A 24,850-nucleotide genomic window follows, 5' to 3' on the forward strand; every position below is an offset into this window, starting at 1 on the left:
CAGCAGGTGCTAACTGTTTCTAAATAATATAAAAAAAAGTAATAGCAATACAATAGCCGGGTGTGAGTGAGGCTGTACTGCTACACAAGGGGTGTGTGTGTGTGTGTGTGTGTGTGTGTGTGTGTGTGTGTGTGTGTGTGTGTGTGTGTGTGTGTGTGTGTGTGTGTGTGTGTGTGTGTGTGTGTGTGTGTGTGTGTGTGCGTGTGTGTGTGTGTGTGTGGAGGAGGAAGACGGCATGGTGGAAAACTTTCCTGCGTAACACAGAGCAGATGGTTTTCCTGACAATACAGCTGCCAGCTACACATGCACTCGCACACCCACAGACACATGCATGCACACACAGACACACACACACACACACGCACGCACGCACGCACGCACGCACGCACGCACGCACACACGCACACACACACACACACACACACACACACACACACACACACACACACACACACACACACACACACACACACACAGAGTTATGCTAAGAATGGCTCCAGCGTTTCCTGCTCTTGAGTTAAAGGTAGAAAATGAAGTGAGGTCACAGACAGCCTAATGGAAAACACATGAAAGGAGACAGCTTCTGAATATAAGGCAGATCACAGCAGATCCTGGATCAGAGGATCAGGTGGACATCTGCAGCTCATATCCTCTAACAGCTTGACTCATGGCCTTATTAGCTACAAGCAGCTTGTTGTACATTGACAGACACAGTAACATCCAACAACATACATACATACATACATACATACTGTACATACCACTGTAAAAATAATAATAAATAATAAATATAATAATTACAGTAACTTACTGGTAGCAAGTAGCCTAGCCATTAACTTACTGCAATTATATTCACAGTAGAACTACTGTACTTGTATTTACAGTAGTGGTAACTTTATTGTAAAATGTATTTACAGTACTGTACTGTATCTTTACTGTATATTTGTTTACAGTGCTGGTTTCTTTACTGTAAAATACAACAGTTAAGCACTGTGATTTTGCTTATTAATAGAACCTTAATATAAAGGGTTAGCAGCAGGGTAATAGACCCTTCTCACGGGGGCCATTTTGTGTCGAGAAGCCAGGGTAAACACAGGTGCAAGCAAAACACTAATGAGGGTTTCCAACTTCCATGATTGGAATTTGTGTGTGTGTGTGTGTGTGTGTGTGTGTGTGTGTGTGTGTGTGTGTGTGTGTGTGTGTGTGTGCGCGTGCGCGTGTGTGTGCGTGTGCATGCGCGTGTGTGTCAGTTGGTTGTGTGTATCAACCAATTATTGGTGCTATGTGTACTCTTAGGTGCCCATGAATTGTCTGACGCGTTATATTTGATTCCCTTTTTAATATGAAATTGGGGGATCCAAATAAAGCATTCAAATGGTGTGTGTGTGTGTGTGTGTGTGTGTGTGTGTGTGTGTGTGTGTGTGTGTGGTAGGATGGCGTGCTGGTGGGGGCGGTGGGGGCGTACGACTGGACCGGCGCAGTGCTGAAAGAGACGCGTCACGGGAAGATTGTCCCGCCTCAGTCGTCCTATCAGAAAGAGTTTCCAGAGGAACTCAAAAACCATGCAGCTTATCTGGGTGAGACACACAAACGCATGCACACACACACAAACGCACGCACACACACACACACACACACACACACACACACACACACACACACACACACACACACACACACACACACACAAAATCTGGGGTCATCATCACTCAGTCCAGTGTTTCCCGTACTTCCCCTGTCTTCTGGTTAATGGTCATCTTCTGCTGCTGCTTCTCTCAGGTGTGCAGGCATGCATCTGCCACATGTTATCACGCTTTTATTTTGAAGCAAAATCACTCAACCGGAAGTGAAATTGTAAAAAATTGTTGCTCATTTCACGGATTCATTCATTCACATCACAGGATGTGCAATGTACATGGCTATATAATTTGTAAAGATTTTATTGCAAAAAGATGCTGTATTCTGTTCTTAAAGTCGAAGTGAACCGGAATATTTTTGAAAGATAATTTTATTTCCAATTGTTTTATTTTTTTATTTCATGTATTCTTTTTGTTTAATTTGGTTTCTGATCTATTAGTTATCGAGTATGGAATCATTTTAAATTTCAAGTATCGTATCGGTATCGAGTATCGTGATACTAAACTTGGTATCGGTATCGGAGTCAACATTTTGGTATTGTGAAAAAACTAGTCTCAAGTCTTAGTTTCTGACTGGTTTCTGAATGGTTTGTGTCTCAGGGTATTCATTCGTTTTTGACTTGTTTGGGCCTGGTTTGTGTCTCGGGGTATTCATTAGTTTCTGACTGGTTTGGGCCTGGTTTGTGCCTCAGGGTGCTGGTTATTTTCTGACTAGTTTGTGTCTCAGGGTACTAGTTAGTTTCTGACTGGTTTGGGCCTGGTTTGTGCCTCAGGGTGCTGGTTATTTTCTGACTAGTTTGTGTCTCAGGGTACTAGTTAGTTTCTGACTGGTTTGGGCCTGGTTTGTGCCTCAGGGTGCTGGTTATTTTCTGACTAGTTTGTGTCTCAGGGTACTAGTTAGTTTCTGACTGGTTTGGGCCTGGTTTGTGCCTCAGGGTGCTGGTTATTTTCTGACTAGTTTGTGTCTCAGGGTACTAGTTAGTTTCTGACTGGTTTGGGCCTGCTTTGTGTCTCAGGGTACCTGATAGTTTCTGACTGGTTTGGGCCTGGTTTGTGTCACAGGGTACTCTGTGGGCTCGGTGGTGTCGTCTGGCGGTGCCCAGCTGTTAGTCTCTGGAGCTCCGAGGTTTAACCACACGGGGAAAGTCATCGTGTTTACCCTGAGGAACACCGGAAACCTCACCATACTGCAAGGGCTCCTCGGAGAACAGGTCAGTTCAGTTATGTTAAAGCCCCTTACCACACAAGCATGTCTCAAAGGGCTTTACACAGCATCATCACTATATATATATACAGTATATATATATATATATATATATATATATATATATATATATCTATATATATATATATATATCTATATATATATATATATATATATATATATATATATACATAATATACTACTGTATATATACTGTACATATTTAGTTTAACCTTTATTTAACCAGATAAAAACAATTGAGATACAAAATCTCTTTTACAATTGTGACCTGGCCAAGAATTGATAAAAAACAAAACAAAAAATACAATGGAAATAGAGTAAGGACTACCATCAACACTGTGACAACGGAAGCGCCGCAGTATGTAACATACAAAAGGAGTACAGTAGTATGTTTACTAAATCGTACTTGAGAATGATTGTTGGATAAGGCACATATTTGTGACACTACATAGTACATGTACTGTACATAGGCTACGTAACTTCTATTTTATTGCTTTATGGTACATTCCTATGCCTCTTATAATGTTTGATGTTTATATGTTTTCATGCCTGAGTGTGATCAACTGTAGCATGACTCACTTGCCCGTCGGGGATCAATAAAGTTATTCTGATTCTGATTCTGATGCTGACATGCTAAAGATTACAATCTCAAGCATGGCCTACTCCAACTTTAAGGTTGCAATGCAGAAGGCATGACACTCAATGGGAAAATTAACACGGTGAACACCATTTAAAACTGACATACCGCAACGATCACAATTACAAGGCGAAATAACTTGACAGTAATGTTATACATTGCAGGAGCAGTATTTTTTTGTGATCAACTTTTTATTGACATCATTCATTCAATACAGGTACATGACATTACTGATAGAGTCATTAGCCAGGATGTATGAGCCCTCTTCCCACCCGCCCACTCATATCATTGCAGGAGATTAGATTAGTATGTAATGCATTTCCTGTGTATTGTGTTGTGTCAGATCGGGTCGTATTTCGGCAGTGAGTTGTGTTCGATGGACGTGGACGGCGACGGACAGACCGATGTCCTCCTGGTGGCAGCACCCATGTACTACAGCAAGGGCTGGGAGAGGGGGCGGGTCTACATCTACACCCTCACTCCACAGGTAGACTATACTGTATCTACACTAGTTGGGTTTTATTTTTTATTTTGTTAATTATTATTATTATTATTATTGTACTTTTTTTATGACGAGTGGCGAGAGGTTTTTGAAGCGCGACAGTCAGCAGTTTTAAACACACACTGTAGGGGGGTCCGCTCGCTATGCTGACCACCCGCAGTGCCGACAGCCCGCAATGCCGACAGCCACGTAGGGTTAGGGGTTAGGGCTGGAGCCCACCAGGCTGGAGCCGTGCAGGAGCTCCAGCCGGTCCACCGACACGCTGCACGTCGCCTCGCTCAGCTGGTTCTGCGTGTGGGCTATCGGCATTGCGTAGCACATAGACGTGGCACCCCTGTAGGTTGTGACACAGTCAGATGAAAATACCACACATTGCCAATTGCTAATCTTCAACCAGTAAAAACAACACATTATGAGTGTGTGAAAAGCACAGCCCAATAGTAAAAAAAGAAAGCCTACTAACCGATTTTCTTCACTTATTGCTGCTCCGTATCCAACAACTCTTTGACCTTTTGCATGGCAAGAAAGAAGTCTTTGCAGGGCATGTTCATGTTCACCGAAATATGAAGCTCACTTTTGATCATGTCTGTGCTGCAGCGGTTTCTTGCATCTGACCACTTGTTGGCCATGAGTGAAAAAATCCTCTCCACAAAGGCATTTGAACCGGGCACACTGAGAACGAATGACACGATCAGGAACAGGTTAGGCAAGTTATCTTTTCCACTTCTCCCAGGTCGATTTTGTGGGGTCCTGTCGTGCTGTTTCAATTTCTTCCCGGCTGGCGCAGAATTCCTCATAGTTTGTCCATGTTGATTGTTTCAGTCAACTTGAGGGCAGCCGCCACCTCCTCCAAGTCAGAGAAGGTGAGTTTCTCAAAGAGGCCACTTCATCATCACATTGTCTGCGGATAAATCAAGCCACTTATCGATGTATGCAATGGCAGTGTTGTAGAATCCAGTGAGATCCGCTTTCACTTTGGCCTTTTCTGCAGGCAGCAGTTTATCCATCAGCTACCTGGTCTGGAATCCACAGAAGCTGTCATCTTTTCTTTGCTGCATTTCCGCTTTGAATTTCCTGATTTCCGTGTACACATCAGAGTTGTGTTTCCTCTAGCTTCCTTACAAGCTGGTCGAAGACAAGTCCCACATTTGGAAGAAACACAGGTAGATTTCAATTGTGCCAGCGTTCTCATCATCCACGAATATCTTCCTCAGCACCACAGGACAGGGCCTGCATGCCCTGCACCTGTGCTAATTTTTCCACACGAGTGAACACAACAAGGCGGCACCCGCCAAGAGTCATAGGCCTGCACACTACACACATGCTACACGCGCGCTGTGCCTCTAAACAACAGTTAGGTTTATCATTTGGGATTCAAACCAGCTCTCTCATGATGAGAAAGTTACAAGTCGGGGATGCTATGGGTCCGCCAATGTAAACTGTAAAATGTCTGTGTAAATGTAGTCATTGTCAGTCCACAGGTAGTGAAAGGGAAACCAAACTAAACCAACCAAACTAAACTGATCCCTCTCCAGAGTTCGTTTGTGCTGCAGGGGGTGCTGGAGGTCTCTGAGCGCGCTCAGAACTCGCGGCTGGGCTCGGCGTTGGCCCAGATCCCCGACATGAACGGAGACGGCTTCAGGGAGCTTGTGGTGGGAGCGCCGCTGGAGGACGACCACCAGGGGGCAATCTACGTCTTCTATGGCCAGGACAACACCATCCAACACCAATACAGACAGGTACATCCAACATCAATACAGACAGGTAACATCCAACACCAATACAGACAGGTAACATCCAACACCAATACAGACAGGTAACATCCAACACCAATACAGACAGGTACCATCCAACACCAATACAGACAGGTACCATCCAACACCAATACAGACTGGTACATCCAACACCAATACAGACAGGTACCATCCAACACCAATACAGACAGGTACATCCAACACCAATACAGACAGGTAACATCCAACACCAATACAGACAGGTAACATCCAACACCAATACAGACAGGTAACATCCAACACCAATACAGACAGGTAACATCCAACACCAATACAGAGTGGTACATCCAACACCAATACAGACAGGTACATCCAACACCAATACAGACAGGTACATCCAACACCAATACAGACAGGTACATCCAACACCAATACAGACAGGTACATCCAACACCAATACAGACAGGTACATCCAACACCAATACAGACAGGTACATCCAACATCAATACAGACAGGTAACATCCAACACCAATACAGACAGGTAACATCCAACACCAATACAGACAGGTAACATCCAACACCAATACAGAGTGGTACATCCAACACCAATACAGACAGGTACATCCAACACCAATACAGACAGGTACATCCAACACCAATACAGACAGGTACATCCAACACCAATACAGACAGGTACATCCAACACCAATACAGACAGGTAACATCCAACACCAATACAGACAGGTACCATCCAACACCAATACAGACTGTTACATCCAACACCAATACAGACAGGTACCATCCAACACCAATACAGACTGGTACATCCAACACCAATACAGACTGGTACATCCAACACCAATACACACAGGTAACATCCAACACCAATACAGACTGGTACATCCAACACCAATACAGACTGGTACATCCAACACCAATACACACAGGTAACATCCAACACCAATACAGACAGGTATATCCAACACCAATACACACAGGTAACATCCAACACCAATACAGACAGGTACCATCCAACACCAATACAGACAGGTACATCCAACACCAATACAGACAGGTACATCCAACACCAATACAGACAGGTACCATCCAACACCAATACAGACAGGTAACATCCAACATCAATACAGACAGGTAGCATCCAACACCAATACAGACAGGTACATCCAACACCAATACAGACAGGTACCATCCAACACCAATACAGACAGGTACATCCAACACCAATACAGACAGGTACCATCCAACACCAATACAGACAGGTAACATCCAACACCACAGACAGGTACATCCAACACCAATACAGACAGGTAGCATCCAACACCAATACAGACAGGTACATCCAACACCAATACAGACAGGTAACATCCAACACCAATACAGACAGGTAACATCCAACACCAATACAGACAGGTAACATCCAACACCAATACAGACAGGTAACATCCAACACCAATACAGAGTGGTACATCCAACACCAATACAGACAGGTACATCCAACACCAATACAGACAGGTACATCCAACACCAATACAGACAGGTACATCCAACACCAATACAGACAGGTACATCCAACACCAATACAGACAGGTACATCCAACACCAATACAGACAGGTACATCCAACATCAATACAGACAGGTAACATCCAACACCAATACAGACAGGTAACATCCAACACCAATACAGACAGGTAACATCCAACACCAATACAGAGTGGTACATCCAACACCAATACAGACAGGTACATCCAACACCAATACAGACAGGTACATCCAACACCAATACAGACAGGTACATCCAACACCAATACAGACAGGTACATCCAACACCAATACAGACAGGTAACATCCAACACCAATACAGACAGGTACCATCCAACACCAATACAGACTGTTACATCCAACACCAATACAGACAGGTACCATCCAACACCAATACAGACTGGTACATCCAACACCAATACAGACTGGTACATCCAACACCAATACACACAGGTAACATCCAACACCAATACAGACTGGTACATCCAACACCAATACAGACTGGTACATCCAACACCAATACACACAGGTAACATCCAACACCAATACAGACAGGTATATCCAACACCAATACACACAGGTAACATCCAACACCAATACAGACAGGTACCATCCAACACCAATACAGACAGGTACATCCAACACCAATACAGACAGGTACATCCAACACCAATACAGACAGGTACCATCCAACACCAATACAGACAGGTAACATCCAACATCAATACAGACAGGTAGCATCCAACACCAATACAGACAGGTACATCCAACACCAATACAGACAGGTACCATCCAACACCAATACAGACAGGTACATCCAACACCAATACAGACAGGTACCATCCAACACCAATACAGACTGGTACATCCAACACCACAGACAGGTACATCCAACACCAATACAGACAGGTAGCATCCAACACCAATACAGACAGGTACATCCAACACCAATACAGACAGGTACCATCCAACACCAATACAGACAGGTACATCCAACACCAATACAGACTGGTACATCCAACACCAATACAGACAGGTACATCCAACACCAATACAGACAGGTAGCATCCAACACCAATACAGACAGGTACATCCAACACCAATACAGACAGGTACCATCCAACACCAATACAGACAGGTACATCCAACACCAATACAGACAGGTACCATCCAACACCAATACAGACAGGTACATCCAACACCAATACAGACAGGTACATCCAACACCAATACAGACAGGTACATCCAACACCAATACAGACAGGTAACATCCAACACCAATACAGACAGGTACCATCCAACGGCCATGAGGCATGATGTTGGCCCAGCCGACCGATACCATATGCCGCTCCCACCCCCACAGACACCCCCCACACCGCAATTAACTCCCGAGGTGCCAGCTCATACGTCATTAACCCCCGAGGCGCCAGCTCATACGACATTAACCCCGGCATGGACATAGCACTTGGTAAATGGTAAATGGTAAATGGTCTGCATTTATATAGCGCTTTTATCCAAAGCGCTTTACAATGAGTAGATAGTCTACATTCACCCATTCATACACCAATGGCGGCAGGCTGCCACGCAGGGTGCCTACACACCATCGGGAGCAATTTGGGGTTAAGTGTCTTGCCCAAGGACACAACGACAGCAGCTGGGAGGGAGCGGGGATCGAACCGCCAACCCTTGCGTCATTGGCTGACCCGCTCTACCTCCTGAGCTAAAGCACTTGTTCTGGAACACGCTCACAACGGACAATTGTTTCTAAACATACAGGCCGTCCGAGTGATGTCTACTATTCAAGAGCTCACTGCTTGTCTAGAAATGGCTTCTGTCTCTGTGTCTCTCTCTCTGTCTGTCCCTCTCAGAGACTCTGTGCGGCCGGTCTGTCTTCAGGCCTTCAGTATTTTGGGCGGAGTCTTCATGGTGTTTTGGACGTGAACGCAGACGGGCTGGTGGACCTGGCTGTGGGAGCATTGGGAGCTGTGGCCATCATCTGGTCAGTCCATTGATTGTATGAAATTCATTCAACCTTTATTTAGATCTCTGAGATCATTGAGGATATCCTCCCATTTACATGATGATGCCAAGAGAACAGAATAAAAAAATATATATATATATACACCTAGGTGTAGAACAGGGGTCAGCAACCTATGGCACGGGTGCCACCTCTGGCACGCGAAGGGTTAACCACTGGCACGGCAGCGCACAGCAGCAATAAGTGCGCAATTGAGATTTTTCGTAGAAATGTTGAAGTGCCCTGTCAAATGACCTACTTCACAGCCATTTGCAATTGCGCAGCATGTTATTTAGGATATTTACCGGAGTGACTCACTCTCTGCCTCTGATCGGTTGCCTTCCATGGCAGCAGCAGAGCAGTAAGATGCCACTCTCTTACAAGACTGCTCTGCCGGCAGCAGAAAGCAGATGAAAAATGCCAGCGAGCAAGACAGAGAAGGACCGTGCTCGTGCTGTGTATACTTCAATGTCCTGATTTTGGAAGGAATAACGTTAAATTGTTGATGTGCGATTCATTAATCTTGGTGTGGCACACTGATTGACAAGCAAAATTGAAAATGGCACTTCATATCAAAAAGGTTGCCGACCCCTGGTGTAGAAGTAAGCAGTGCAGGTTTGCACAAGATAGTCTGATACTCACGCGCCAAAATGATCTTTAGGTCAAGAGGAACCGAAAGCCATATAAAGCTATCAGGTTAGTGTTTACTGTTAAATTTGTGGTTGTCTAGTAACACTAAAGTCAGTCAGTTTTTCTACCTGGCTGTATAACGGTTGATGTTCTATTTCAAAGTCATGTGTAAACAGTAGGCTATAGACCAAATCACAATGTTTGTTTACAATATTGTCCTGACAATGCCTGCGTAGTGCGTCACTGTGATGCACGTACAATTTAATGGATCGCAGCAAACGAGGCAAGGCAACAACTGAGGTAAAAGAGAAAATGGATAAGTCTAAAACATGTTTGATGCTATATCTCATGATTAATTAATTAACAACATCTTCACTAACATTGGGCCATGGGGGGATACAGCTTTGAGTTAACCCAATATCTATATCTATATCAATATCTACAGTATATCTGTCTATAATGTATAATCATGTAGGCTACTGTATAATCTCAACTTGGTCAGAGCTAGTTTAGTTTGAGGTCGGCGCCAATTTTTATCCAATCAGAGAAAAGTCAAAAAAAGACTGCATGTATTTTTTCACCACGAATCCAACGGCGCCATCTCTGAGTCTCTACGACTTACGGTTGCAGAGATACGTCCGCCCTGCCTGCAGAACTACAGGAGAGAGATAGAGGACAGTGGGGGTTCCAAGTTACTGACCAAATACTCTATTTCAGTGATTGCTCTCAGAATATAGAGCCATTTAACACTTATTTTAACACAAAAACATCGCTGAATGTACCTTTAAACTGGAGGTGCTGTAACACTTTGCTCCGTAAGTTTTTTTTACATTGTCTCATGCCCCAAAGGCCCATTTTGAGCTATGAAAAACCCTGATAATAAGTTCAAACATCTACTACAGTATACACATTTCTAATCCTGTTAGATTTTTATGATCCACCCCGGGCGGAGTATTCGCGGTCAGCGCAATTATAACTACGGCCCGTGCATCTCTACTACACACACACACACACACACACCTATGCACACACACACACACACACACACACCCCGTCCTGATGACATCATATCTCTAGGTCTCGGGGCGTGGTGTGGATTGAGGCCAGGCTGACCTTTGAACCTGAGAAGGTCAACATGTGGAGCAGAGACTGTCTGCGGGGAGGGAAGGAGGCCAGCTGCATGTCTGCCACTGTCTGCCTCCGACTGGGCGCCGTGCACAACACCAACGCCACCGACATCGGTAGGTCTCTGTCTTTACTGTTGGTTCACACCAGGTGCTATTCAGAAGCAGCGCTGAAGAAGCCCTTAACAGAAGCTGAGTGCCACACTAAACCGGTCAGACCAGAAACACTCTTTTCCTCAGCGCCATGCTCGGAGCTGCGCTCCCCCGCTCACAACTTGCATTGACTTCATGCCTGGCAGCTCGGGTGCAGCGCGCTACATGCTTGAAAAATAGAACAGAAGCCGAAACTAGTGGCTGGTGTCAACGGTCTCACCTATTAACAAGGACGCCGAAATGGAATTGCCATAGTGCTGCGTAGCTTCAGCGTGGGATTGCCGTATGGTGTGAATGATGGCCCTCGCCGCCAGGCCTGAAGTCAATGCAAGTTGTGAGTGTGCGGAGGGCAGCTCCGACATAGGATAGATAGATGCCTGGTTTTAGAAAGCGCCATCAGCCGTTTGTTTGTAGTTTAAGTGAGTCATCAGCTGTTTTGTTTTTCCTGTAGTTTAACTGAGTACTCACCCCCCCCAGGTGTGTGGTACAGCCTGGTGTTGGATGAGAGGCGGTTCCCTCCGAGAGCCATTCTGGATCAGTCTGACGCACCAATCAGGACTCTGTATCTGCAGGCCAGGGCTGAGTGCTGTGAACGAATCAGCTTCTCTGTCCAGGTCTCACTCACACACATGCACTCACTCACGCACACACACAAACACACAAACACACAAACACACACAGACACACATAGCTGACCGTCTCCCTCCTCTAAGCAGGAGACCACAGATTATGGTCGTCCCATTGTGGTCGTCATGGAGACGGGGCTACACAACCCAGACGACGGGCCGGTGCTGGACCCAGACCGGCCCAGCCGCTTCATGACCGAGGTGAGAGCGCACATGCATGCATGCACGCGCACGCACACGCACACACACATACACACACACACACACACACACACATACACACACACACAGGACCGAGGTGAGAAAGAGGGCACGCACATACACACAGACAGAGACACACACAAACACACACACCCACACCCACGCATACACACACAGGACTGAGGAGAGACTGCTCACATTTACAGAGAACGCCTGAATGCATCACATTACATTTGAACCGAGGTATCTGAACTGGTGTGGGTGTAAGATCAGATCGATCGCCCTACCGGATGTACTCGTGCTGATGTGCTCAGGCTCCTACAACTACAGATGAAGTTAAGCTCTCACAACATTTATTTTCAAAAGGCTCTTATGAGAAATTGTCCTGTACACTTGAATCCTGATAATTGAATGTTGATTGATTGATTGGTTGATTGATTTATTAGAGTGCCATGCATTCTACAGTACCCAGCCCTCAAGGGCCTACAAGACACACATAAAAACAACAATAAATCAATAAGACAATGGAACAATTGTACAAATCAAAATAGCACAAATGGCAAGTCAACAACATACTGCTCAAAGAACAAGACAAATCCATCACTTTTTAAACAAAATGTTCTGTCTTTGCTCCCATGCCTGACAAATAAAACTGTGGGGAAGGTCCCTTTTTTAAAACACAACTCAACAATTTCTCATAGTCATCCAAGTAAAAAAAAAGTCGGCATAAAAAAGCAGCACTTCCCTTGCATCATCATACAGTGCAATAGAGCAAAAAGTGAGTCTAGTTTATAATTTCATTTAAATCGCATAGTCTAGAGTCTACCTTCTTCAGCGGTAGCATTAAACTTACCAGTCTCTATTGCTAAGGGAAGGGTTCCACTGGTTCCAGTGAGCGTAACTGGGCACACAGAGATCTTTTTCGTCTGTCCAAGTCAAACTTCACATAGGGCTCTACACTGTAACTGTCTTTTATGAGACGATAGGCAGGCCTACTTAGTTTTGGTTTATCCCATAAGTCAACAGATCATTTATCCTTATACAAAACAAACATATTACTCATAGTCTCTCGGGTATAACATAATAACCTGTTAAGAAAAATAAATGACAAGTTGTTTGAATAAAATAGGGATTTCAAATCATTTGCCCAAGGATGACCATGTATGGGCAATGCCCCAAACAAAACTCTTCTTAGTGAGTCTTTGATCAGACATTCTCACAAGTCTATTCCATAATGTAAAGCTGTCGGACATTTTAGAGCCGATCTTGTAGGCACGCCGATCTTACACCCATACCGGCCTCCGCAGCTGTGAGCACGAGGAGAGCTGTCTGCCTGCCTGCCTCTCTGTCTGTGTGTCTGCCTATCTGCCTGCCTGTCTGTCTGTCTGTCTGTCTGTCTGTCTGTCTGTCTGTCTGAACTGACCCTTCTCTCATGCCGTAGCTTCCCTTCTGGAATGGCTGTGAACAGGAAGAGATCTGTGTCCCAGACCTGATCCTCCAGAGCCACACAGACCTGCTGGAGCTCAGGTGAGACAGCTTCACCTGTCTGTCTGTCTGTCTGTCTGCTGTAACCTGTCTGTCTACTGCAACAACAACCTGTCTGTCTGTCAGTCTGTCTGTCTGTCTGTCTGTCTGTCTGTCGATGGTGGTTGTCTAACCAGTCCATTTAAAAAAGATTCACCACTCGGGGTGACTAACTGGGAACGTACATTGACCATTTCACATGTACGATAATGAACAGCGTTTTCAGTGGAATCCCACCCAATTGCCAGACTGAAGACGGCAAAAAGAAAAATAATTGAAAAAGCAATCCACTTCAGTGTAACAATAATTAACTTCACATGAGTCAACAATCAGCCAAACTGCATCATTTTTACTTATTTGCCTACCTAGGACACAAAACCATAAAAAACGAATCTCGTTCTGGCCACGCAGTAGTATCTCCACGCTTCGTTTTAGCGCTGTGCCAGCACTGAAGAAACTAATGCAGTAACTTGAAGTTACCTGGATTAGTAACTGTAATATAGTTGCTGTTTTGGAAATTGTAACCCCATAATACAATTACAGTAATGCTTCACTTTCCTGCGAACACTGAAACAGATTTGTCTCTGTCTCCACAGTCAGTTCTGTGGTGGGGGGGAGGTGGCCGGCTGGTGGCCATGCAGGCGCTGGGGGGCGGATCTTGAGCGTGGCGTGGAGTTTGTGGTGGAGGCGGGGCGTAGGAGGATAGTGGTGTTCGCCCGTCTGGAGAACCAGGGAGAGAACGCCTACGCTGCCCATATACACATACACACCTCTGCGAACCTACTGTTCAACAGCCTCATCGTCAAGGTAACTAACCTATCTGTCTGCTCAACCTGTCTGTCTGTCTGTGTCTCTGTAACCTTTCTGTTTATCTGCAACCTGTCTGTCTGTCTGTCCGTCTGTCTGTCTATCTGCTACCTTAATTTCAATGTGGGATCTGCATGGCAGATGATATTGTGGTGTCCACCGCACATTTTGACCAACATCTATCTGGTGCAATTAGGCTGCTCCCCTTTCCCCACAGGACCAATCAGACATTCAGATTGAGTGCCACTCTGATGACAGACTGGCCAATCAGAGGAGCTGCAACATCAGCACTCCGTTCATGAGATCCTTGGCCCAGGTAGGTTCTACTGGTCACTACCTATTATAAACCACTAATATACACTACTGATAATAGAGCAGTCCCATCTCGCTACTGAACGTTTATTTCCCAGCTTTCCATTTCCCTTCCTACCTTCTTACCTCCTCGTCTACTTTACCTCTCTCCCTCTCTGTCTTTCTACCTTTTTTCACGGGCAGGGTCACTAGCTTGATCCATAACGATATTATGTCGATGTCTTGGGTTGAGCTAGCACCAATGACACCGTAACTTGTAATATGAAGGCTGCCATCAACATGAAGGACGTTAGCTCCTGTAGCCGACTTGAGTAGCTCATCAGGCGAGGCATCTACATCTCTTGCACAGCTCAGTCTGGTGAGGGCTCCATTGCAGTAATCCCTGAACATTTAGTTTGGACATACATATCAAGGGGGGGGGACACCTCCAAAACAACCCAACCAAAAAAGCACTTATTATTAGACCTAGGACATATGAAAAGTGTGCAATTAATGTTGGCGAGGCTCAAATACAATGGAAAAGGTGTGTGTGTGTGTGTGTGTGTGTGTGTGTGTGTGTGTGCGCTGCAATGGGCTCTCTGTCTCCTGCTCTGCTGCTGCATAGCCTATTAGCCTACATGGCGCAGTGGCCGCACAGAGGGCCGCGCGGCCTGCGCTGAGTGATGCCGATGATGTCATCAGTGATGTCATCTATAATAAGTATGAGACGTGTCCGTGTGCGTTTGTGTGAGTGAGCAGAATTTTGGGCAGATATTAATGTCTGTCTCTCTCTTGATCTTCTCGTCAGGTGTCTTTAACGTCTCTCTCTCTCTTCTTGTCAGGTGTCATTTCATCTGGAGTTTGAGTTCAGTCGCTCTGTCTTCCTGGATCATGTCCACTTCGTCATGGAGACCAGCAGGTAAGCCGCTGATGATACCACACCACACTTATATTTAAAAATCTCTGGAAACAACATTTAGAGATTTGTTTCTAAAGACATTACATTTGTTAGAAAATTGCAAAGTTGCTGAAAACATGAAAAGTCTTAGCAGCATCTAAGTAATGAATTATTGAGTCAGACTGTTTTTCATTTTTCCATTATATATATATATTTTTTTGGTTGGATACTTATATTGCCCCACCCCTAACACTATATAAAGAGTAGAACACATTTGATTAATTGGAAGGAAAGGGCATTGATAGCCCATACATGTTAATATATTCACAAATAAGTGAATATCTTCGCAAATAAGTTATCAAAACGTCCAAACAAATGTGAATACATATCAACAATTACAAACAAATGTGAATATATATTTTTTATGTAGATTCAAGGGACAGTGGGATTTGTTTAATTGTTTATTAAAAGGATCTCCATTAGCTGAAGCCTAGACAACAGCTAGCCTTCCTGGGGTCCAAGACAACAATACACATTACATGTACTGTACATGACAAGCAATAAAGTAAAATACAAATACAAAAACAAAAACAGAAAGAAAGAATAAAAAGCTAATCTAAACCAGACAATATAGCATGGTCAGCTAGCCCTCTAGCTGGCCAATGGCCAATGGACCCAAATATTAAAATACGGTCAGTACATCTTCCTATACTCTACATAGAAAGGAAAAGAGATGTGACAAACATCAGGACAGTGTGTGTGAGTGTAGGTTGGATCTGAGAACCCTTTTAAAACAAGCATTTCCTTTGATGCAACGAATATTACTTGGCAGACAATCCCAAGTCACAATAGCCCTGTATATGATTTTGGTCGGGGTAAAGTTATCGGTCTGTCTATGGCTGTGTCTCCACTTCCTTCCCCTATGCAAAAGTGAAGCCAAAATATCAGGTTTACACGAGTGGCCATCTTGGTTGTGTGATGTCAGTTTGGAGGCGGAGACTGTGCACTATCCATTTTTACATCATTATATCTGTGTGTGTGTGTTACAGTGAGGGAGAGGAGGGGTACCCAGAAGACAACACCAGTGAACTCTTCCTCCCTCTGAGATACCAGGCTGACCTGCTGTTCACCAGGTGAGCCACACTGACCCGTGCAGCCTGCATGGCTGCACTGCAGGCTGCATGACCACACTGCCTCCTGCAGGTGGCATTACCACACTCCCCCTCCAGGCTGCATGGCCACGCTGCCCCCTGCAGGCTGCATGACTACACTGCCCCCTCCAGGCTGCATGACCACACTGCCCCCTGCAGGCTGCATGACTACATTTCCCCCTCCAGGCTGCATGACTACACTGCCCCCTGCAAGCTCCATGGCCACACTGCCCCCAGCAGGCTGCATGGCCACACTGCGCCCTGCAGGCTGCATAGCCACACTTCTCCCTGTAGAGTGCATGGCCACACTGTTCCATGCAGTCTGCATGGCCACACTGCCCCCTGCAGGCTGCATGGCCACATTGCCCCCTGCAGGCTGCATGGCCACACTGCAGGCTGTAGCAGAGATAAAGTTATATCTGATACGGCTAATTTATATAGGCAACAAAATCTGAACTGCGCATCAAGACCTGCAGTGTATATGTAGCCTAAATGGTTTGAAGTTAATGAGTATGAAGCTTCAGTCAATCCGTTTAATAGTTTCTTGTATATTGTCACTCTCCGATGAACACCAAAGGGTATAGGTTTTCAGGAACTCAAAAAACCTTGTGCTCTTAAAATACTGACCATGTTGTCAAAGTTGGCACATGTTGGCACATTATTGTCAGTTTCTCGAAGGATGTGTTATTACATTATTAATATCTTACCTGAATAAGCTCAAATTGTGTTACAGGATTAACAATCCGATTTTGAGGCATTTTCTCTGCAGTAAGCAAGCAGCCTCTAGCAGCCAGGTGGCTCCCTCAGCAGCTGGCACGAGTTCGAGCCCACGCCGACTGGGAGGCACCGTCTCGAGGGAACACAGCCTCTCACTAACGCTAACATTACGCTCGTCAGAAACCACTTTGATCTGCAGAGTTTAAATGAGTTTGCAGCCTAGGGATAATTCGAAAACATTTTATTGATCTATTAGTCAGACGATGTCAGAAATAAACAAAACGAAGCCAGAAAGACAACGGCGTTCGGTTCTGCTCATTCTGCTCTACAGTGCCTGCTTTCCGGATAATTCCTCATGCCTGGGGTTCGGATGGAGGTAGGGGAGGAGCTTTGAGGTTCTGCCGTCACATACGCGGTGTGATGGGCAGCTCCAACATCCAATGCTGATACGTGTTAAATAGATTACCCAATAAATAAAACATGTTTTCATTGGTCATTTAGACGTCAAAACCTACCAGTAGATAGAGGAGAATGGATATATTCCATCTATAGTAAAAAGTAAACAATTATTTAAAAGAAATTAGTTGTGGTGGTTTTCATCGGACAGTGACGATATGGAGTATTTCAGCCGGATCCTCTCTGTCTTTCTGCCTGTCTGTCTGTCAGAGACCCAAACCCTTCTCGCTTTGAGATCCCAGCAGACTCCTCTTCCTCCTCGGAGTGGCTGGGCAGCAGCGGCCCCACCTTCAACCTTACATATCAGGTGAGTCACAGAAGCACAATCACCTGTTGTGAAAACAGTTAAAATCACCTGTTGTAAAAACAGATCAAATCAGCTGGTGATGGTCTTTTCATTAGAGCCCTGCACAGGCCTAAAATGTAAGCCCTAGCCCAACCCGGGCCCGAGACAATCAAGCCCAGCCCGGGCCGGGCCCTAAGGCTTATGAGAATTCTGAGCCTGAGCCCGTCATGAAGCCTGTTTTTTTAAATTAACAGCCTAAACCTAATGTGTTTGATCAATTTTGAGTAGCTTATTATATCAACACCATTACAAAACACTTCTTAAGCATTACCAGTATTAAATGTGTCAGTTTATCAGGAACATTTTCAGGTTTTTTTAACAGGAATCGGAGCCACGAATCTGAGATAAGTAGTAGACAAGTATGGTATGATTTAATTGCAGTCACGCATCTGTCTGTTCAGTATTTTAGCCATATTTTAGCAGCATTGGTTTGTCTTAATTTAAAATGCTATGCTTGGCAAGCTTCCCTTGCACATTACAACTTATCCGCCTTCTTGGCCAGTTCTCCCTTGTAAAAGAGACTCCAGTCTCAATGGGATTTTAGCTGGTTAAATAAATAGTCTATAAGTCTACCACAGATCACATGATGTCAGCAGTTTGCTACTTTTGTTTAATTTTGTCTTCTTCTTCATCTTCATCTTCTTCTTCTTCTTCACTTTCTTCGATAGATCCAGAACCTGGGTGTCTTCTCAGTTCCAGATGTTCAGTTCCAGGCTGAGATCTGGGCCAGAACCAGGCAGCAGAACCATCTGTTGACCATCACCGACTACAGCATGGACCAGGTGAGACTGGACCGGACCACGGGTCTCATTTATCAAACTGCGTAGGATCCCTATAAGGATTAACTAAAAGAATGACTAACCTATCCAGTGACACCTGCATGCAGTTTTGCTGTTCAGGCTCATTTGTATGTGTCATGTGGTAATTGTCATTGGCCATTTATGGTTGGATTGAGACGGATCTCAGTTGAACTGTGATTGATAACAGGGTAATTACCTGCAGCAGGTGTAGGCACTTCTGCTTTAGTAAGAGTCAGAATTGATTAATTTTTTTTGCCTAAGTTGTCTTGTTTATTTTATAACTTCTTTTTCAGTCAGGTACACTCTCATCATATATTTAACCATTTATTGCAACAATTGGAAATACAGTTATGTTTGGCACTGATGGCTCCGCTCTTTACAGAAGATGCTCCCTGGATTAGCCAAGCAGCATGCTAAGATAATCAGGGAGTGCAATGCAGAATGGGTATACAAGAGTGAGCCCAAAGGAAGACATTGAATAGATGATTAACCATTGAGCCATGCAGAATCTGAACTAGAAAGGTGGAGGCTTGGGTGGTGGGGGCCAAGCTTTGAAGCAGCAGCAGCAGCAATGTGTGTGGCAGCATTGCAGAAGCAGAGATCAGTGTAGGATGGAGCCATATCAACAATGCACCACCTTGTTGCGAGAATGGATGTGATTGATTAAACACTGATCCAATCAGCAGGCTTTCAGCTGATGTGTCCTGCATTAACTAATGCTTCATTTCCCCCCTACAACACTATGTTGTGTGGAATACCTACAACACTATGTTGTGTGGAATACCTACAACACTACGTTGTGTGGAATACCTACAACACTACGTTGTGTGGAATACCTACAACACTATGTTGTGTGGAATACCTACAACACTATGTTGTGTGGAATACCTACAACACTATGTTGTGTGGAATACCTACAACACTACGTTGTGTGGAATACCTACAACACTACATTGTGTGGAATACCTACAACACTACATTGTGTGGAATACCTACAACACTATGTTGTGTGGAATACCTACAACACTACATTGTGTGGAATACCTACAACACTACGTTGTGTGGAATACCTACAACACTATGTTGTGTGGAATACCTACAACACTACGTTGTGTGGAATACCTACAACACTATGTTGTGTGGAATACCTACAACACTATGTTGTGTGGAATACCTACAACACTATGTTGTGTGGAATACCTACAACACTATGTTGTGTGGAATACCTACAACACTACGTTGTGTGGAATACCTACAACACTACGTTGTGTGGAATACCTACAACACTATGTTGTGTGGAATACCTACAACACTATGTTGTGTGGAATACCTACAACACTATGTTGTGTGGAATACCTACAACACTATGTTGTGTGGAATACCTACAACACTACGTTGTGTGGAATACCTACAACACTACATTGTGTGGAATACCTACAACACTACATTGTGTGGAATACCTACAACACTATGTTGTGTGGAATACCTACAACACTACATTGTGTGGAATACCTACAACACTACGTTGTGTGGAATACCTACAACACTATGTTGTGTGGAATACCTACAACACTACGTTGTGTGGAATACCTACAACACTATGTTGTGTGGAATACCTACAACACTATGTTGTGTGGAATACCTACAACACTATGTTGTGTGGAATACCTACAACACTATGTTGTGTGGAATACCTACAACACTACGTTGTGTGGAATACCTACAACACTACGTTGTGTGGAATACCTACAACACTACATTGTGTGGAATACCTACAACACTACATTGTGTGGAATACCTACAACACTATGTTGTGTGGAATACCTACAACACTACATTGTGTGGAATACCTACAACACTATGTTGTGTGGAATACCTACAACACTACATTGTGTGGAATACCTACAACACTACGTTGTGTGGAATACCTACAACACTACATTGTGTGGAATACCTTTGCAAGACGACACTAGAATGACAGATTAGATCAAGTGACCAAGAGATCACTTGGATCAAGAGAGTGACTGGCCAAGTTAGTCATAGTTTTAGCGGGATTCTAGGCACATATTGATAAATGAGGTCCCAGAACAGATCAGACCCAGCCCAGTCTCCAGAATAAAATGAATCTCAATGTTTGTGAACAGAAGTACATTGCATATCAACATTTCTTTATATGTAATGTTATAGCCTAGACCTCTAGCATGTACATAACAAATGTATGCTATTGAAATAGCATGGTAGAAGTGAAGAACATTCAGATTTAGCATATCTGTGGTTTGCAGAAATGTAACAGGCCAACATTTTATTCTGGAGACTGGACTGATCAGAATGAGACTTTAACCCTCTCCTCTCCTCTCAGCAGGCGGCTGGTTCTCACTGCACCCTGCCTCCGGTCAGGACAGCCAAGCAGGCTGTGGTGGAGGACCTGTCTCACCTCTCCCAGCTGAACCACAGTAACAGTGAGAGCCTGTCTGTCCACTGCTCACTCAGCCTGTCTGCCTCCACTCAGCTGACAGTCACACTCAGAGGAAGACTGACCGTCCACCACTCTGTGAGTCCACAGACAGACAACAGACAGACAGGCGGAAGGACGAATGGTCATACAGACAGACAGACAACAGACAGACAGGCGGAAGGACGAATAGTCATACAGACAGACAGAATAAAAGTCACCCTCCTGCTAGAGATCATCCGCGGCCCACTACATGGCGCTCTGAGGCCCACCATTGGGCCCAGTGGTTGAGAAACACTGGCTTAAACTGTACCCATGCAGTGCACATTTTTCCTTATGCTGAAGGACCAAAGTGACTTTACGGTTAGAAGTACCATGGCAATAATCAATATTGTCTCTCTTTCAAGCTACAACTGAACAAATCATCAAAATGTTTAAACAGATTTGTGTTTTGTGACATGTTGATGTTGTAACCGCATTTTAGTTGAGTAAAAACAGGTCTTTAGATGTTCAGATATGACCCAGAAAAGAGCCAGAAGAAGAAGAAGAAGCAGTTGCAGCGACCAATCAAATAAGGGGCATGGTTTTCCCGGCCCCATCCTAGGAAAAAAACGCTCCTGCCTGACCTAACGCTAACCTAATGCTAACTAACGCTATGAAATGTCTATGAAGTGTTCTGTTGTCTTGTGTTGCCAGGTGAGCTTCAGGTCTCTAGAGCTGCTAAGCTCCGCCTCCATCCACCTGGAGCCTTCTAGCCCCATGTTCCTACAGGAGGAGAGGCCCCTCAGACAGGTAGGTCACTGACAACTGACCAATCAACTGACAGAGAGGTGTTAGATATGATAATATTTACTTCTATTCCTTATGGCTGATTTATCCTTTGATGTGCTGGTGTGCTTATGTATAAGGAAAACGGCGCCTTTTTTGGCACCACGGGGCTGCCGTAACTGAGAGATGATGAGAGATGAGATAAAGAAGGGAAATTTGTCTTGGGCAAAAAGTGTGCATCCGGCGTTACAAAAACACAAGAACACACAAACAGGACAGTCACAGCATTGCACTAAGACACAGTGGGGAGATGCCAACTGAGACATACAATTGCACAAGCCCTATTGCACAATATGCTTAAATCATACATAGGCCTACCCCTAGGTAAAGTAATATAAAATCAACAATAAAACCAGTAGCGAGATATTGGATAAAAGAATAAAAGAGTAAAAGAATAAAACATTAAAATAAGATTAAATGAAACTGTGGGTAAAATGGCTGCTGCACCGGCACTCGAGAGCTCAGATGAGCCCAGTGGAGCTCACACAGAAGACAGTGGCCAAGCCCGCGTTGCAGCTTGTGGATAGTTCATACTAGTCTATGTCGTGTTTTGCATTGTTTTGTTACTTTTGTCTTGTCCCGTCTTTATGGGACCCTTTGACCATGTGAGGACTATCTAAAGGCTATGGATGTGGAGCTACAGGCTGCACAGAGGTTCGATGTGAATAGAGCCCGGGGCTTTATGCCAAAGTTCGTCTAGACAGCAGTTGATGTATTTTCGAGATGTTTGAGAAGGTGGTGAAAGACTCAAACTGGCCCCCTGAGAAGTGGCCACTGTTAGTGCAAAGTGTTCTCCAGAGCAAAGCTCAGAAAGCAGTACAGTAGCTGCTCTTGACTCGCGTACGGGCCTGATTTCCCGCTGCTGAGGGACCTAATGCTCTTGGAGCAGTTCAAACTCAGCATCCCCAGGGAGTGGCAGATTCATTTGAATGAGTGTGAGTTAGTGAGGCCATGGCTTGCAGCAGAGCTGGCTGAAGGCTATGAGGTGGCTCATAGGTCAAGTGGACCCATTAGAAAGCGGCCCTCTGAGGAACCATATGAGGGAGGTTACCAGCAGAGGAGGCCAGAGGAGAGTGGGGCGTGGCATCCCCCGGCAGCGAGGGGCCCTCCGTTTCCTCCATTTAACTGTGGTAATATCCATGCTCGGTGTCTACCTTGGCGGCTGCGTCAGACTGAGAACATTTCAATTAAAAATCTGGACCGTCATGTATGATCTTCATGTGGAGAGGAGAAAAAAAGGCAAAATATGGACATAATCAGCCGTTGAGCAAACAAATATTTTCTCTTGTAACTAATAATTGCCAAACAAAAAAGCCAAAGCAGTCAGCACTATATTTTTACTCGCAGCATTACTATGTGTTTATTTGCATATGGAGCGGGGAAGTGAGATCTGATCACAAGAAGCATTCATGGAGACACATTCTAATGCCAGGTGTGAACAGACGTACTTAGAGCTGACCACTTGTGATCAGACCACCACCGGGAATACCAGGTGTGAACAGGCCCTAATTAGGACATTACGCTGACAGTATTTCTCTCAAACGTGTTGTGCAGATGGTGCTGGAGCTGAGGAGAGAGGAGCAGCTCGGCGTTCCAGTCTGGATCATACTGGGCAGCTCAGTGGGAGGGCTGCTATTGCTGGGAGGACTGGTGCTGGGCCTGTGGAAGGTAAACGCACACACAGACACACACAGACACACACACACACACACAGACACACACACACACAGACACACACACACACACACACACACACACACACACACACACACACACACACACACACACACACACACACACACACACACAGCCACAGCCACAGCCACAGCCTTGCTTGCTGTAGAGCTCAAAAGGAACGTGACTTTTTCATGATGTCATTGGCCTGGAAGTAAGTTCCCCATTCATTTTCTCCATCGACATTTAGAAAAATCCTGAGTTTTAGGGCTGGAACCAAGCCATAAGGATGTTTCTTATATAATTAGTAGAGCAAATTTGCTGAACAAAGCTGCTTGTTAAATCTTACCAACTGGTCTCTCTTGATTTAAGTGTGGTTTGCAAGACCAAATTTCAATCAATGAAGGCCCCATATTCTCATATCTGATCAGCCCGTGATGTCAGTCAAGTTTGACGTCAGTTATGACGTCAAGTGACGTCAGTTCATTCTGGTATATATATAGCAAGGGTTTTACATCACCTTCTTCTCTGGCTGGATCATAGCTGCAGCTGGCATCACGGCTGTTTGTCTCCACTAAAGCTGTCGTTTCGCTATCGTCTAACATCTGCGAATCGATCCGGGTTCCAAGTGGTTATTATCCTTGGATCACTCAGATTCCGATGATAATACCTTGTTCCGGATTGGGAACGGTGGCATGCAGCTCTTTTTGGAGCTGTCTGACCCGGACGACGCAGCACGTCACAGGCCAGAAAACGTTTCATCTCCATGATGTAATATAAATATACCGGATTTGAGCAAGAATGCAAATTTCCATCCATAGTCCCTGACACGTAAAAATACAATATAAACAGGTAACAA

At 44.7% G+C, this 24,850-nt stretch overlaps 1 protein-coding gene across 1 annotated transcript in view; it reads left to right on the forward strand.

Annotated features, from left to right (window-relative positions):
* The window catches only part of LOC310790146 (integrin alpha-11-like), a gene marked incomplete at both ends in the record, with an annotated part of 47,481 nt that overhangs the window by 22,196 nt on the left and 435 nt on the right, over nucleotides 1-24,850 (forward strand). The window contains 19 exon segments of the mRNA XM_083651825.1: nucleotides 1,433-1,577; nucleotides 2,700-2,848; nucleotides 3,843-3,986; nucleotides 5,537-5,765; nucleotides 9,119-9,159; nucleotides 9,162-9,295; nucleotides 11,021-11,184; nucleotides 11,698-11,834; nucleotides 11,937-12,047; nucleotides 13,489-13,574; nucleotides 14,168-14,378; nucleotides 14,596-14,694; nucleotides 15,512-15,588; nucleotides 16,617-16,700; nucleotides 18,102-18,198; nucleotides 18,906-19,019; nucleotides 21,400-21,588; nucleotides 22,186-22,281; nucleotides 23,872-23,985. Coding sequence (XP_083507951.1) covers nucleotides 1,433-1,577; nucleotides 2,700-2,848; nucleotides 3,843-3,986; nucleotides 5,537-5,765; nucleotides 9,119-9,159; nucleotides 9,162-9,295; nucleotides 11,021-11,184; nucleotides 11,698-11,834; nucleotides 11,937-12,047; nucleotides 13,489-13,574; nucleotides 14,168-14,378; nucleotides 14,596-14,694; nucleotides 15,512-15,588; nucleotides 16,617-16,700; nucleotides 18,102-18,198; nucleotides 18,906-19,019; nucleotides 21,400-21,588; nucleotides 22,186-22,281; nucleotides 23,872-23,985 — 2,421 coding nt within the window.

This window comes from Poromitra crassiceps, assembly GCF_964638095.1.
Source record: "Poromitra crassiceps genome assembly, chromosome: 15".
In the NCBI taxonomy this organism is placed as follows: Eukaryota; Metazoa; Chordata; class Actinopteri; order Beryciformes; family Melamphaidae; genus Poromitra; species Poromitra crassiceps.